Source organism: Candoia aspera, chromosome 16, assembly GCF_035149785.1.
Source record: "Candoia aspera isolate rCanAsp1 chromosome 16, rCanAsp1.hap2, whole genome shotgun sequence".
Classification (NCBI taxonomy): domain Eukaryota; kingdom Metazoa; phylum Chordata; class Lepidosauria; order Squamata; family Boidae; genus Candoia; species Candoia aspera.
The window spans coordinates 7,250,271-7,268,253 of record NC_086168.1 but is presented as its reverse complement, the minus strand read 5'-3'; the positions used below and the strand labels follow the sequence as shown (position 1 = coordinate 7,268,253).

The window sequence follows — 17,983 nt, the reverse complement described above, 5'->3', positions numbered from 1 at the left end:
GTATTTTCTGCAGTTTGGCATGAATTAGAAGAGAAGAAAAAGGATTTAAGAAGGGCACAATTATGATAACTTGGCTAGTGTACAAATGTAGGGGTTTTTTTTCTCCCAATCAAAAGGCGTCCTACCAATTCAATAAGTTTTCACAGAAAACTTTGGAAGTGGATGGAGAAATGGTAGCTATGGAGTGTTCCTGCTGGCTAGCAGATGATATCAGACCCTTTATCCACAGAACAAATTTGAAATTTTTTAAAAGAAATATGCATGTTGAGGGTTTTCCTTTTCTTAAAAAGGTTAAAAAGCTATGAGAGGTACTCTCTCTTTTGCACAAGATGGCAGCATGTGATAAAACTGGGAATTGAGTCTAAATATCTCTGCCAGGAAACATCAAGCACCAAAGAATTTCTGTGCTGGGATTCAGAGACTGGTCCAAATGTTCCCCTAGGGAACATCCTTTTCTTCCCAAGTGCGTTGTACCACAGCTTTCTGGTGGGAAAGAAGTCTTCTCAATCTAGTCTAGCTTTCTAGACAAGATTTCTTTGAACAAGTGAAGTGCCTAGGCAACAGAACAGCACATAAGCTTATCTGTTTTTACTTTAGGTCTTTAGAAATAATCTTATTTTGGAATAAGTGGCTTCATTTTGGAAATGAAGTTGGATTTGATAGATGAGATCCATCTGAAATTTCACTTAGATCTCTGATACTTTTTTTTTTTCTTTTTAAAACCCATCTTCTAATTTCCTTGCCAGAAATAATTCCTTTTTTAAAAAGTGTTTTTTTTCCCCCCAAGTCTATGGCTAGACTATTTTTTTCCCCCATGAAGTCAGCTGGAGCAAAGGAAGGCAGGGATTGTACTTACTTGTAGTTGTCATCTTCCACAAATTTTTGAAGCTCTTCAATATACCGGACAGACTTCAAGTATTTTTGCACATGGGGTAACATTATAAGGTGATCTGTATTAAAAAAAAAAAGTATATAAATCTCAAAAACAGTTTCTTCTTTGTTGCAACCATGGGCTAAAACTTTTTTCCCCCTTTGCTATCTGTTCTGAAATGTAACCCAAAATTCCTCACCAAGCCTAAGAATCTGATTTCACTGAATACTATAATGAATCCAAGTCTTCCTTTAGCTCACATGAAGTATGACTAAAATACATATTGTAATAAAAATCTCTCCTGGACAGGAAATGGGAAGAAAGTGTAACTTAAAGAATGTCAGTCAAGAAGGGAAAATTGGAGGATACACTACAAGTGTCCCAGCATTTCTAGGCCCCATCTACGGCTGTAGTCTTATTATTACAAGAATTATAGATGAGGGTTAGTGAAACTAAAATCCAAAAACATCTGAAAGGTATCCATCTGGGAAAGGCTAAAACAACTCACAGCTGGGTGAGCACAGAACATGGAAGAAAACGAATGGGGTTTCCTGAAATCGGAGCAGAAGTTAAGCCAATGGGTTGCACTGAAATCTGCAATGGAATTTATCCATGAAATGAGAAGAAAAACATACCCCTTCACTATAGACGCATATACACCTCTGCAAACTCAGCCAGCAAGACGAACACATAAATCTGATCGTCTACAATGAATACTATATAAAAGATGGACGGTGGAAACAAAACATTACAGAACATTAACCCTCACCAGCTTCCAAAGGAGGGAGACGCCTGATGCTAATTTACTATATTGGTTAACATTGGTGAGGAGGTAAATTACCAACCGTAGCTACAAGAGACTTGTAAATCAGAAATTATTCGGAGGATATTGTTCATTTGATTGGATCTTTGTTCATTCTCCATGATGCTGCCTGAAGCTGGATATGCTGAATCAATGTAGATTAAGTCCAAGAGATAAATCCCTAAAATTAAAGAGAGAGAGAACAGATCATGTTTAGTGAATAAAGTTACAACCAACTTCATGCAGCTGATAAAACCAACTTCCAGGAGCCCTTGGAAATTTCTGAATCATGTCTCTCAAAAGTCAAGTGAGGGCTGAGCACTTACAGAGAATGTTCACAGTCTTCCCATCTTTCTTGGCACTTAGCATGCTGTTTTCTAATTTTCAGTGAAAGCTAGATATGTTAAGAGCTGCACCCAATTATTCCAGTTATTCCCCACCCCCAGAATACTATGCCACACTATCTGCCCTTTAGATCCAAGGATTACAATTTAATAAGGAAAGGTGAATAAAATAGCTACCTGTGGTTCGTCTGCAAGAAAGCAGGCAGTGGTGCAAACATGTGATGGAGTCTACTAACTCACGCCCTGCACACTCCCACCCCAACAGTGCACATATAATGATATATTTGGGCAACTCTGGGGCTCTGCTTAGGGCAGAGATTGCTACAATCTGTCAAAGGGGCTGGGTAACTATGCCACTTTCTTACTCTGGCAGATGAATGAGACTTTCAGGTTTACCCACTCAAGTTAAAAACTAGAATAGCAGAAAGACACAGAATCAGGAAAATGATCAAGGAGAAGATGGTTTTAGAGAGGAGCATGTATCTGATGTCTGTACTAATGGGGTTCTTGTGTTTGGCATTTTACTGAAATTACCCTGAAATCTTGTGAAATCCACTTGGATTCTAGGAAAGACAGCAGAGACAGAAAAGCTGCTAGGAATGGGAGAGGGAGAGAAGGCAAGATGATTGCAGAAGGGTCAGAGGCTAATTAGTTATGTACTTCCTCCATTGATTATATTAAAGAGGCTTGCTTCCATGGAACCACAGATGGTCTCCCAACTGTCTGGCCAAGCTCAACAGAAAGCATATGCGAAAAAGAAACTAGAGCCAGTTCAGATCCAGCATCAGTGAAGGGCAGAGAAGTGGATGGATGGTGTTTGTCATAGGCAGGGAAAAGTAATTAAGTCTGCAAGGAGTGTGTGGGCTTTCTAAAGCAGCAGGGATGAAAAGCAGAAACCGATATTCATAGAAAGAAGAAGGTAGGCACCATCACCCCAGAAACCTGCTCATCTGGATTCTTCCCTTCCCTCTGTCAACCCTGGGCCATCATTACCAATGCTCCGGTAGAAAGGACCCTAGAAGTTTGTTTGCTTTAAATAATATTCACCTTGTGCTTTTACTTATCATTGGTCCTAGAGCTTGCAATGTTCAGGTTATCCACCTAAAATCCTAGCCTGCTCCTGGTTAATTTTATTATTTTCCATGACCAGCCAGCTAATAAGCTTTCTTCAGAAACTCAGTTAAATAAGGAGATCAGGATTTTTTTGGGTGCTACTTCATGAAAGTGCTACAAATCCAACCCAGTCCCAAAAAAAATGCTCCATGTAGTTTTCTCTCCCCACACCTTTCCTTTGCTAAAAATGACTGTTAGTATATTATCCAGGAAATCATATGATACAATCTAAAACCAAAACATACATTTCTCCACAAACCTAGCTGCTCTGTGAAGTTCTAATTTCCTATAGCTGATATTTTATTGTGAAACCCACAAGCCAAGTTCCGCTTTGAGTTTTGGAGGATGACATATTATTAGTCTTTACTGAAGTTAATGTATGTATGGTTAATAGGGCCATACATAAAACAAAACCATTTATAGGAGTTCAGGCAACAGATCTTCTCCATACAGTCATCCATGCATTCTGCTGTCACTGGGTAACTCCCTAAAATGGAACAGACTTTTACCATGTTATCTTCATAATTATTAGCTTCCAACTAATGTAATATTAAGCATTTGTCTTTAAACCTAATTTGTTCCTAGTGAAACATAATCTGTGCATGAACAAACTGGAACTGAAGACTCAGCATCCAAATGGAGACAGCTGTTGTTAAAGGAAAAGTTCAGCAAATGCAAATACTGAACAGATGAACTACAGCTGCTAAGCAGCCCACGTCTATGGCATTTGTATTTAGTATTATTAGTAACATTCTGGAAGCCTCAGCAGATTCACAGAACCTTATCTTATGGATGGATGATAATCCATCCTCATTTGGAGATGTCAATCAGAGAAACATTTGGGGGTCTCCTTTTGAAGTCTCTCTCAAATCTTGCCTATGATCCTCTGCTGACTTCAGAACTCATACCTGATTAATATCTTTCCTTTTACAGAAGAATTTCAGCTCTTTGTCTGAAAAGAAATGGCTATGATTTCAATTATGTATTACAGTTAATCATATTGTCACTCTCTCTCTCTCTCGGTCTCTTGGAAAATAAATCAGCATAATCTGAGATCTATGGTATGATTATGAAGATTATGGGGCTGATCTTCAACTAGTAAAGTAGGACATGTCACAACACTTTGGAGTAAATTTGTAGTCTCTCTCTTTTACCACAAATAGCTGTTTTTCAACTATAGACAAAAGGCTGTCAACAAAAGGAAGAATAGGCAACAGAAGTTTGATACGTACTAAATATTGCCAGAATTTATGAATGCTCTTAAAAAAAAATTCTTTATACATGACACAATGGTCGCTATTCTAAAAATAACACACATGAAATTGGCTAGTGATACATTCCCTCTGGGAAGTATCTGAATTGGCAGCATGGAAAGAAATGAATTTTTATACTTTGCGTTAGTGGGCAACGATTGTCATTTCAGCAACAAAGAAAACATTAATTGCAGTTAGGAAAGCTTCGTCAGAGAGTTTTGCAAAGTTATGGAACAATCTCATTTTGGGTGTCATACCCCTTGATTGCAAGGCTTAAACTTTAAAAGGGACATTTGTATTACATGAAGTTCATTTTGAGCCTGCTATGGAATGTATGTAGAAGATGCCATATATGAACAAAAGATGAAGTTTAAATTGGAGAGAAAGTAAGGGCATTATAATTGCTATTGAGATTTCTAATATGTCAAAAGTAAAGTTCCATCAATCTGACTGAATGCTGAAGTACACTCATTTGTGGACAATAATGTTCACATTTTAGACAGAGAAGATAGGTGGTTTGGGAGAGAAGTTAAGGAATCCATTCATGCCAAAGTGGAAACTCCTTCCCTCAATAGAGGTGGAGGCCTCAGACACAACTTGTCCCCCATTTTTCATGCTGCCCTTTCATTAGTTCCCAGGATGATTAAGACCACTTCACAAGTTTACCAGGAAGGCCACTCTTAACGATCCACTTGGGGATGAGCAAGGGATTTAGGAGTAAGAGATCCCAAGGACAATCCACACCTCCATGGCACAATTAACAGCCTTTCAGGTGTAGGGACAATGCAACCACCCTGGAAGACATGTATGGGGTCCCCTCACCAACCTTTGCCCAGACTGAAGAAGCCGCTTGGACAAGCAGCAAAACGTTTCAGCCAAAAAGAAAGAAATCCAGTTGCCACGACTCAACCTACAGACAATTCCACCTGGATGACTGAGAATCTTCATTGACATACACCTGCATATAAGTAATCTAAGGACTGTAAATAATGCCTTGGCCAAATCCATTTGTTAAACAAATGCAGCCTAAGTTGCTAGACTAAAAATGGAGAGTGTTGCAGAGGGGGCAAAATTGTGAGAAAGGGACTTTGCTAACAACATTCTCAAGCTTCCGCATTTCCTAATCAAAACTGCCCTGTAGCAAAATTGTCTCTCCTTGTTGACAGGGAAGCAAGCATTTTAATGGGAATAGGAGATACTTTTTTCAACCCTTCATTTTTTTTTCTATAACTTGAAAATAAATTCTATTGTGCAAGAAATAATCTGTAGCTTATTTTAAAAGCCACATTTCCGTATTAAAGTTTCCATTTTCTTTCTAGAGAGAACGCCCTTGTGATTCAAATGACATTTTTTTCCATTCCAGCTTTGCCTTGGAAAGAACACACTAAGATTCTAGAAAAGAAGAGTGTGGGTCCCCAAAACTATTCTTGTGTGGTGTTATCACATCAAACTCTCTTGATAAATGCAAAGACTAAAGTAACTAAAACAGCAGCCACGTTGTAGATTTCAGCTTTTTCGGAGGAGAAAAAAGTCACTTCAAAATATTGAATGGAACACATCCGAAGCCAGCCAGGCAGCCAATAAACACAGACAGAATGACAGGACTGGGCAAAACAGGGGAAGTTCCTAAGAACCATTCATATCTAATGCTAGAAAATACACCTGGAAAAAAAAAAATCATACATCATTTTGGAAAAGATCTAGCTTAGCACAATTAAACCCAAGATAACCCAGTATTTTAAATAAATCTTAAAACAAAAATTATTTCCTACCGATCAAATGTTCTTAGGCAATCTTTAACACAACCAGTTTTGGATTTATATCTACAGCCGTAAATGAGGTAATTTCATGTAGCAAAGGAAACAGGAAAAAATCCATTAACAAGCTATATACACTAATTATGTTTTCTTCATGTACCTGAATCATGTTCTACATCATCACTATGCAGTACAATTTTAGTTTTTGTGCAAATTTCCCCATTCAAAGAGATTGTTTTTTTATGCTCTACATGTGCCTTGCATCAGTAAGATTTCCTCTCACTCTGAAGCTATTCTAGTTCTGGGAAAATCTTCTTGTGTATTATTGTTTTTCAGATTCTTTTGCCTTGGTTGCAAGTTGTCCTTTCGCCAAATTGGAACTGTGCCCTCTTCATACAAAATGACGAAAGGAACAACTATTTTGGAACCTAACTGGCATCCTCATTTTAAAATCTTTAACAATGAACGCTTGTGTCCTCTCAACACGTGGGTGTCACGCAACAGCATCACTTGGGAATATATCAGGAAAAAGTCATGCAAAGCAAAAGGTAAGGCAAGGAACACCCACATTTTCATCCCCACACTCAAAGCTTGTTGCCAGGGTGGTAAGTAAGGATGAGGATGCCTTTCCCTGTAGGCATTGTTGAGAGTTGGCAAGGCAGACCTGGTAATCCACACTTCTAAGGGACCACCTTGTCAAGGAATGGAATTTCCAGCCTACTCTGTCAAGCTTCCTATCTTCTCTGTGGAGCTATATATTGCTGATGGCATGAGTGAGTGGGATGCTTCAGTGAGTTTGGAGGTTGATGGTGATGACATCAAAACCCACAGCGTTCTTCCTGTACAGATTACCAAGCCTCCTGGAAGCTGGAGGCATCTAGGCTAATTTTGGCCAGCTTGAGTCATGCAAGACGCTTTGACCAATAGCTGTAAAGTCTTGTATTACCTAAAACACTGGATCTTCCAGCCTGAGTAATTTAGCTACTACAATAATCTGCTTGGTATACGTCTTACTCTCTCTGAATGGAACAATTTAACGCCCTCTTTCTGCATCTTGAGATGGAATGGAAGGAACTTTGGAGACAAAAGAAGAATCAAAATAACCTTCCTCTTCTTCTTATGTTGGGCAACAACCCACTAGAAGGCACTATACCCAGAGGTATTGGCAGTATTGTAAAGTCAGACCACGTGTGAAGTCCATAGGAGACTTCATTATGTGATAAACTGATGCCTGTAAATGTAATGCTCCAACACACAAAACCAGATCTTGACTAGCAAGTTTCCACATGGTCCCTAATTTGCTGGGAAGTCCAATGAGTTATTATTGACTGGAACAATGCTGAAGTGTGCCAGGACTACAAGTGCAAATATGGTGAAATGGGACAGATCCTTCCTGCTGGGGTCTAGGCAGTTACAATAAAGAACAGGGCTGGTGCTGTTGACATAGGGAAACTATGTAAGACTAAGTTGCCTGGGAGAATGGTGCACTGTATGAAGATACATACAGTGCAGATGATGGAGACCTACCAACTAGTTAAAGAAAACACATAGATCAAGAACAAGAATGCTGCCTGGGTAGAGAACATCCATGAATCTCTCCTTAAGAGATTAAATAAATAAGCTTGCTATTGTCTAGCAATACTAGAATGGGAGATTACAACAGTTCTGGCGGAGGTGAAACAGTCAGGGCTGACACTGGAGATGGTATGGATGTGGTGAGTTCCACTGGGGCTGAACATGGCATCAGTATGGTGGAATCAAACTTATTCTTCCAAAATTCTGGTACTGAACGGTGCTTACATTTCCTAGGCACACCAATGTCTCCAGAGTATAAGCAAGGCCCCAAAGCAAGTGACCTACCATGGATTGGAGATGCTGAAGGTTCTTTCAAAGCTGAAGCTGAAACATCAGCAGATGAGACTGGATGCAAGATGCAGAGTTAGGCTGTGACAGTTTTGCTATAGAGAGAAGGAAGTGGCAACTTGGCCATTGATTCTGCAGTATTTAAGGCCTGTTTAGCAAAGGCCTGACAGTGAGGGCATGCATATGCTTCATGGCAGTTGCCCAAACTAATCAGGATAAAGTATCTAAAAACTTCTTGCAATCTCCTCCAGATAACACATACATGTATTTTTTTATTACTGCTATTAAATGATCTTGTGGCTTTGATATGAAACACCCAAGTTTACATGGCTCTGAGGTTTACTGGGAGATCTTGAACAAGTCCCCTTTTTCACATTCTCATACATTTTTGTATTCCACACCACCTACTTTTTAACCAACAATATGGAGTTGGTGGTCCCTTCCACTTGCAAGTATCCCAGACCAGCACCATACTGATCTCAAAACACAGTGGAGCTTGCATTGGCCTGCACAAGCTGAAGCAATTAACTCCAGTTCATCTCCAGAAGAAACGCTGAGGCATGAGTTTGCATCTCTTCCACACTGCCCTAAAGTGAGGTTTGCATTTGAGGTTTCTAGCCTAACACAGTTAAAATGTTGACAGATGGAAGCTGCTTCACATGAAGGATAAAATTTAAAGCAAGGGTCACATAAAGGAAGAGCAGAATTTCTTTAAGAAACCCAAACTAATACATACTTTAGAGACATGTAATAGTCTGTTTTCAAGAAGACTGTCCTCATTCCAGTGTTTGCAAATAGAATATCTGTTCTTTGGGGAATTTATTAAAGCAAGCATGTTTACTTTGTGGAAAGAGGAAGTTTTGAAACACGGGGCATGTCATATCAACTATATATTCCTTAAAAAAGACAGAATCACTTGACATGTAGCATTTGCCAAAGCCAAACCCGAGGCTGCTGGGGTGCCAAAGAAAGCATGACAAGGTTTATTTCTAAACTCCTGGCTCTTAAACATGCTACTGTGTAGAGAACGGGTGGGATGGGGTGGGGGAGAGAACTCCAGAAGATGAAAAGCCATCAGGATCCTTTCCAGAAAATGAGCTCATGGGCAGCTGCTTCCACAGGCAAAAATATTTTCCATCTATGCAAATCCTACTTCATTATTACTCGAGTCGGACTCCTAGCTGGGGCTCTATGTGGGTCGCAACATAGCTTTCATTAGTGAGTGATGTCCCCAGAGAAATCTGTCACCCAGGGGAAGGAGGCAGTGTGTTTTGACCCTCTGCAATTCAATTAATTGACTGGGGGTTATAGTGTGGCTAAGGAGGAAGGTGCTTGACAGAAGAGAAGTTGTGGCTGCTACGGTGAACGACAGCAACATTTGTGGGAACTGCAATTCTCAGCAGGAGAGCACCCCAGGATGCTTGCTTGCTGTTCTCTATCTTCATACTATAATAGGTTGATGTGCCTGAGAAGGGAAAAGAAGCTCAGTGACTCAGACGTTGGCCTTCATCCCTGACCACAAAACAGTGAATGATCTGCAGCCTGTAGGAAGGGAATGAACAAAATATTCTTCAGGGGATCCAGATCCCACAACCCTTGTGACTGGAAACGCTCCTGCTGATTAACTGGGGTTGGCTTGAGAAAGCTCAAGCAGAAGCAAAGGAGGAGGAGATGCCCCTTCAACAGAGGCACTACAGAGTTTATTCTATGGTCCAAGAGATGTCAGCCTACAAGACTTTTCTTGCAGAAAAAGGATGTTCCTGGATGTTGTGTTCAACCTGCCAACTGTATCATTAATACTGTAATCACCCTAATTATTTCTGATGCCCCATCGTAGAAAATCATCAGCGATGCTCCCACGTCAGTCAACATTAATATCCAGAGGAGGTTATGTATCTCTCATTACCAATGACTCAGTTGGCTCTCAGCGTGAATAAATTGGCACTCGCTGCCAATAGAGTAATTTGACCATTACATTCTCAACTGGTTGGTCACTAAAGCTTCCCAAAGTTATGTTTGTCACTTGAGGCCAGGATCTCTTATGAAAGTGGTCTCTTAAAAAAAATTAAAAAATCACACTGTTGCAGTTACCAGCCATAAACAAAAGGCAAACATCAGATGAATGAGTGCAAATCATCTAGTGTTTAAAAAGCAAAGAAAGAAAACACACACACACACACACACTGAAACTTCTGCTTCTGTAGAATGTAATGCATTTAACTATGCAGCTTCACTGAATTGTTCCCTGTATTCCCAGGTGACACTTCATACTGAAAAGAAGCAGAGTCTCAATAGATGTTTTAAAAGGAGCTATGGTAACAGGGAGATTCCCTGAGCATCCATGTAGCCTATGGATTCAATTAAGGAGACATGGGAGACTCAGAAATGGCATCATATAGTTTCTCAGGGGACGCCCAGATTTAAGAGCTCAGTAGTGCTACCTGGTCTTTTGCTGTTTTCAACTTGCTTCTACTGCCCAGTGTAGAATGGCCTTGAAGGACAGGAGGATGAGCCACTAGCCAGGCAGTGGTCAGATAAGAGGGGCTTGACCTTGGGCCAAGACAGTACCCTGAAAAAATGGCTCAGACAAGCCCTTCCCTAGCTCACATGAAGATAAAGCGAGGGAGGCCCATTGAGACTTGCAAGATTCTGTTACTCTAGCTTGTTACAGTAAAAGTAGTCCTGACCGATATGGCATTGGTTTCTTAGTGTGGTCCACCTCATGGAGCTGACACACTGTAATTCCAATCTTTTGTCTCTCTGCTCCTGTAAATGGGCAGCTAGTAAACCTGCTACCTACAAGACCCTAACTCAAACAAGGCACAAAGAGGGGAGCTGCCACAACAAGCTGAAACATTCTTTTCTTGGCTATGATGCTCCAGGACTGTTGGAGAAACAGCACTGGCTTCTTTCCAATTCATAATATTGGCTCCTGGCTAGCCACACTCTGAAGATTTGAACAGGTGTTACTAAGGTTGTGGTGTTGTTAATGTATGTGTATTAAGTAACAAATGGCTCAAATGCTGTTCAGTTCTATAAATAATGCCAATACCACAAAAACTACCTTATGACTGTCTGGCATTACACACCATTTGCTACCAGCCATACACACTTTGGAATTTTGTAACCAACATATTCAGTTGACGCATTCTAACGGACGCACTCAAGCCACTGGAGGGAAGTGATAATCCCCCGAATTATTCCCTCCTCGAGAAAAAATTACAGTGCTTTAATAGAAGACTGAGAAAAACATACAGATGCTTTGGCTCTACTACATATTATTCATTCAAACCTTTTCCACATCAGTTTGCAACGTTGAAGAACACCGAAACCAAGAAAGAATAATTCCTGTCTCCTATTGACTGATCAATGCCCCCACCCCAAAAAAATTCCTGCATCAACAGTTTGCAAAACCAGAGGCACCGTCTTCAGGTTAGCTAAGAGTCAGAACGTGAAGCCAAAAAGTCTGTGGTCTCGTTGGTCTGCAGAAAATTTAGATGAAGTGTTCCGTGGATAAAGGGACAGGAAAGCATTTTTTGCGGAGGAGAATCAACAGCCTGATTAGTCTTGGTAGGATCTGGGATATTTTCATGGCAGATTAATGGTGGATTTTTGACAAGCCTACAAGAATCTGTAACGTGTGATACATAATGCCACCCCAGTAGTCAGATGAATGGAATCAGTCAGAACAGCCTGAATAAATAAGGGAAGATTTTTTTCCTTTAATTTACTGCCACCCAACTAGCAGAGAGTATTGGTAAAGAGAAGCGACTACATACAGTATGTAAAAAAAAAAAGAAGCAACCAGATTCTAAAGCCTTACAGGAAATATATATGCTTTAGATTTACTGGGTCCATATAATTATTAAGTCCTACTTTAATTGACCGTTCATTCATTTCACCTCAGTATTTTCTCTGAAGATATTCTTTTTCCTGAGGTTATGTTCTGAAGGCCCAGTACTGAAATGAAGACAAAAGATGTATTGATTTTCTTTCATTTGCAACATCAGAACTGCCAACCATGCCACTTTTCGATTTCAACCAGATTTTGTTGGACTTTGAGTGGATTTGTTTAATACCTGCATGTGGCATATCCACAAAAGAAGCCATCTTCCAGCTATTTCCTGAAGCAAACATTTCATCAGATAATAATGAATGGGTAATGCTCAAAAGCATGAACATTTATGTTTTCTGAAGAAAATATCATGGAATTCTTCATCAGCATGAAGGAAGAGCCTCTTCAACCCAACTTTATCCAATTAATGCCTATGGAATGACTTGCAGAATAAGGATTTCATAGCAAGAGGACAGAAACTTTTCCTACAATGGCAAGGATTTATTTTTTCGTTGGTGCTGTATCCTACCCTTCCATAACAAAGTCGCGGACAGTTATGCGTTCAAAATAATGTGTCTTCACTATTGTCACATATTTCAATCAACAGCTGAGATTCAATCCAGAGAAACTTTCAGTTAAGTAAGAAGTGGAATAGTAGATGTGAAGCAAACTCCAAAACCAACAAACTGAAATGCTCTGTGGTCATAGGACATATTTTCCACAATATTTGTATGTGCAGTTGGCACTGCTAATCCTAACTACAATTTCCAAACATTTCCTCACATACATTAATATGTGGGCTTGGTTTAGGCAACCACAATTTTTTAATACAGGAAAATGCTGATTATTCAATATCCTTCAGTCCTTTCTCGGCTTTCCATGTAGTATTTAAATTGGTACTCTGTCACACTGCCTGAGTTTTTACAAGCTGCGTCCTGTTATTTCCAGTGTGAGAAAGCACCCACCATCACGTTCTGGCTCCCAATGATGGTGAAAAAATGGCGTTCATTCTTAATCACTGTCCCCCTTCACTTCTGCTCTGGATGATACTGCTCTTGCCTACTAGTTCTGCTAGTCTGCCATCGGAAGGAGTAGTAAGTTCAGTGAAACGTACTCTCATAATTCTACAACTATAAAGATAGGACTTCAGCAAAGGATCGTTACCTTGTCGTGGTGCTGGAGCTTGAGCACCTCAATGATGCCATGAGCTAAACCGTGAAGGGCCACCCAAGACGGGAAGGTCATGACAGAGAGGTCAGACTAAATGCGATCCCTGGGGAAGGTAATGGCAACCCACCCCAGCATTCTTGCCGTGAAAACTAAATGGATCAGTACAACCAGAGATATGTTGGTATACCATCGGAAGATGAGACCCCCAGGTCGGAAGATGGTCAAAATGCTACTGGGGAGGAACAGAGGATGAGCTCAACTAGCCCCAGACGTGATGACGCAGCTAGCTCAAAGCCGAAAGGACGGCTAGCGGCCGACGGTGCTGGTGGTGAACGGCGAATCCGATGTTCTAAGGATCAACACACCATTGGAACCTGAAATGTAAGATCTATGAGCCAGGGCAAATTGGATGTGGTTCTTGGTGAGATGTCCAGATTGAAGATAGACATTCTGGGCGTCAGTGAACTGAAATGGACTGGAATGGGCCACTTCACATCAAATGACCACCAGATCTACTACTGTGGACAAGAGGACCACAGAAGAAATGGAGTAGCCTTCATAATTAACAGTAAAGTGGCTAAAGCAGTGCTTGGATACAACCCAAAAAACGACAGAATGATCTCAATTCGAATTCAGGGCAAGCCATCTAACATCACAGTGATCCAAATATACGCCCCAACAACAACATAAAGATAGGAAATTGAAAGGAAACGAAACGAAATGGAAAAATATAAAGTGAGCTGATTAAGCAGCGCAAGTTAATGTTAATGAGGCTGGGAGCAACATTTATTTTTCACATACTACTGACTACTTCCATAAAACTAATCCTCCTTGCAGTAAATATTACAGCAACCTAGAGATTCTGTTCTCTCTCATCTTTCCTCAATGTAGACAGACATAGATGAGAAAACGTGTGATTGTTTGGGTCACATACCGAGTTCCTGCTTTGAACGGTTCACAGAGAAGATGATCTAATTCTGCAACAGCCATTTTGGGATTTTCTCCAATAGGCCAAGCAGCAACTCACCAGCAAAACATGCTCGGCTCACCGTCTTCCTTCTTTTAAAAAAAGGAAGCTTAATGTTTGCCTGACCTCTCTAAGCCAAGTTGGATTAAAAGCAGGGATATAAACTAAGAGATAAGGGGTGGTTCTCATAATACGCTTTAGCTCATAGGGATATCTAGCCTTTTTCACAGTGCTACAGTATATTATCGTTGCAGTCATATCTGAACTCATATGGCTGTCAGTAAGGGTTTCCAAGGACATCATTTCAATTTTCCAGTGATTTGGGTAAGAAAGGCTTTTTCTTGGATATATTCAATGCCAAAATGGCAAACAACTCTGTTGATAAAGCACTAATTATTAAGGTATATCTTAGAACTCCTGTACTGCTATCAACGTAAGTGTATCACCCTTTCGAGTTTACAAATTTTGCACAGTTGGGACAATTTAAATTGGGGTGATCAAATGGGAAAGCCACTGAATGGTCCAAAGACCAGTTCTTTCTAATCTCAATCTCTTCCAATGGTTACAAGCCCCATATTGCTAATGGTGCCTGGATGCTACTATAAAAAAGCACATTTTTTTCCTCTCCACCCTTTTCAGAAGTTACTGTATTCAGAGACTCATGTCAGCCTTAAGCAACATTCACCCACTAAGCTATTTCTTCCTACACCATAGAGGTTTTGGAAATCAATATGCTTCTTAGTCACTACTATAATCACTGTGTACTTGCTATTAGACTACACCAAAAGAATGTTTCATATAAACACAAAGCTGAAATTAGTCTGCATAGCCTAATCTGCACACCAGTGACTTAAATTTACCTCATTTGTTTAGCTGGGGTTTTGCTTCAAAACAGCTGCATGAACTTCAGAAAGCCAAGTCATTTCCAGGGCAATAATTATGCTTGAAAGGACAGTTTGTGTAAGGAAAAAAAGTTGGGATATATGTCTTTTTGGATCCATCATTTGATCACAGATATAACAAAAGAATGACTTGGGCATTGCTAATGTTACATGAACAGATGGGCTTTTGAGAATGTGTAAGAGTCATTCTAACCCAAGGATCTAATTAGATTATTCCATGATGGCCAAAATATATTATTCATTTATTACTATCATCAGTACTCATTGTTAACTTTATTCTCTAATCCAATTTAAGGTCTTTCAAGCTGAAAATCATATCTAACCACACCTTAGCCCCATTTGGCCTGTACGGGCATTCTAAATAACCATCCTCCTGCCAGTGCACCTTAAATAGCATCAAGGGCTCACTTGATCACCAAAATATGCAGGAGCAAAGCTCCACTGGTTTCCACATGGGCTTTAACCTGTTTTTGTTAAAAGATCTGCTATTTTCCAGTTCAATTCTTTAACAACTCTGGGATGGATACATCTGGACCTGTGCATGGGTGTTTTCAATTTGTCTGTAATGCCTAAGGCTTCGTTAATTGTCAGGAATGGTTGTTTCATGTTCTCATATTGCCCTCTTGGTACCAATTCAGGAATGGGTCTTGATGCTAAATGTTCTGCAGGCCTCCAAGGTGTCACTCCAACTTCTTCTGGTGAAGGAAGAGAGGAGAATACCAAAGGGCTCAGAATTGGCTAACAGCTCTCTTTCCAGAAGGCTGAAGTCTTCCAACCCAGCAGATTTGATCTGCTAAAAAATATTTTTTTTTCCAGAATTACAGGAATGGGGTTTGAGGAAAAAAAAAATGATTTTTCTTTTTTCACAATCCATCTCAAACTGGGACACTGACTTTTAAACAGAACAGCTGTGAGGTATACCAAGTAAAGAAGCTGAGTGGCATTGCTCTTACAGATATATCTGAAGGAGAACTTTTACTGCAACAGACTACTGTTAGAAAATACTTGAAGCAAGCATCTCTCCAAAACAAATTGTGTTCCAATTTCATCTGTTTGTCTCCTCTAGGCAAGTGGAGTTGGACAGCTGCTACCTACTGAATGCCTGGCCGCCCTCTTGATTCTTTCTCAGTGGGGATCACCGAATACATTCCTTTAGCCAGCTAGCACGGTTAAGGCATAAACAACCTTAACATCAGCTGGTAGCAATTGCAGATTATTTTTAAAAAACAGAAAACAGCAAATAGACATTATTGCATAATTTCTTTGTTTCATGCTTGGTGCTTGTGAAAGAGCAGCTGGGCCAATAAGGACGTTGAAAGAAACAGACTGAAGAAAAAATGTTCTTTGCATGGAGTTCCATCTTCTTCCTAGTGGCTTACAAACTAGTGCTTCCGTTTTAGATGGAATTTGGTGCCAATATACTAAGAATGCCATGAATATCATCTAATCTTAGCTAGACTTACTTGAAGATTACAACGCCGTTTGACTCCTGTGTTTGTTTAAAATCCACTCCATCTGCTTGACAGACCATCAATGGCCACCAGAAACTTTCTTTTATAATACTAAAGGTCCGCATAGTTAAAGCAATGGTGTTCCCCGTAGTAACATATGGCTGCGAGAGCTGGACCATAAGGAAGGCTGAGCGAAGGAAGATCGATGCTTTTGAACTGTGGTGTTGGAGGAAAATTCTGAGAGTGCCTTGGACTGCAAGAAGATCAAACCAGTCCATCCTCCAGGAAATAAAGACAGACTGCTCACTTGAGGGAATGATATTAAAGGCCAAACTGAAGTACTTTGGCCACATAATGAGAAGACAGGACACCCTGGAGAAGATGCTGATGCTGGGGAGAGTGGAAGGCAAAAGGAAGAGGGGCCAACCAAGGGCAAGGTGGACGGATGACATTCTAGAGGTGACGGACTCATCCCTGGGGGAGCTGAGGGTGGTGACGACCGACAGGAAGCTCTGGCGTGGCTGGTCCATGAAGTCACGAAGAGTCGGAAGCGACTGAACGAATAAACAACAACAGCTATACCTGAATAAGCTTCCACTTTGAGGCAGACCTATGGAAGGTTCAGGCGTTACAAATAAAATGGGGTTTTCATTATGTGCTGAGATGCGGGTGGGGAGGGGGTTGCCCCCTCTACTTTGAGAAACAAGCCCTGTTCTTGAACGAGTTACCAAGCCCAGTGAATCCATGAATGATGAAATTCTAAATAGTTATACTTCTGCTTCATCAACAGGAAATGCTGAAAGCAACCGTTAAAGCAATGGAGTTAAAGGTGCAGGAAATCATTGTAATGATTGTGATTTTTCCATTTATAAGTTATATATAGTGTACAGGGTGCAACTATTCCAATTTTTTTTTTCCAAATCCTGATCCTGCTGGGAAAAAGCCAGATGGAATCTTACATCTCTCTGATGGGAATGAACACTGTGAGCCTCATTGTACGGTTTATGTAATGACCTCCTGGGCAAGTTTTATTAGTTCTTCTAAAAAATTGTTCCTCAGTCAGAATTATACACATTGTGTTCCCTTAGAAAGTTCTGTTACCTTTAGGTCTGTTTACAGGGTAAATATCTAAAAAAAAATTCATCAACATGTTCTCTAGATGCATTCTGAAACTCAAACTACACTTATATTGAGATTCTACAATTGAACTGCCATGCGCAGAATGTGGGCTAGGCAAAATCCAAAATAAACAAATTCACAGTTTCTATTTGTTTTCTGATCTCCCTCTGGAAGTTCATGTAAATAATTTTATAAATAAAGGCTCCAAGATAACAATATAAATAGCTATTTCTTCATCAATTTTACAGCTAAGTAGTATTCTACTTTCATTTCTTCTTCTGCCAATCCAGTTTTTCTCAAAGCCAACAAAACAGAAAACAAAGTCTGTTCAGCTGACATAAGTTCTAACCCTTTCTTAAAAAACAAAACCTATTGGATATCTATGAAATACTTAAACCATGAAGTCAAAGTGTTGGTTCTTCTCTTCCTTCCTTGCTCTCATTCTAAATCCGTTCGATAAGGGATAAAAACAATACTTTCCAGACCTATACATGACAAATGGTATGTAGAAGCACTGCCTAGCATAGTTCCATGTC

General features: G+C 40.1%; 1 protein-coding gene across 4 annotated transcripts in view; it reads right to left on the bottom strand.

Moving 5' to 3' along the window:
* RALGPS1 (Ral GEF with PH domain and SH3 binding motif 1) overlaps window positions 1-17,983 on the bottom strand; it is a 127,028-nt gene that overhangs the window by 38,395 nt on the left and 70,650 nt on the right. For all 4 annotated transcript variants that reach the window (XM_063316322.1, XM_063316321.1, XM_063316323.1 and 1 more), the window contains exons 10-11: window positions 1,717-1,854; window positions 857-950 (exon numbers count right to left, since the gene is read on the bottom strand). In XM_063316322.1, coding sequence (XP_063172392.1) covers window positions 857-950; window positions 1,717-1,854 — 232 coding nt within the window. The remainder of the gene's footprint in view (window positions 1-856; window positions 951-1,716; window positions 1,855-17,983) is intronic.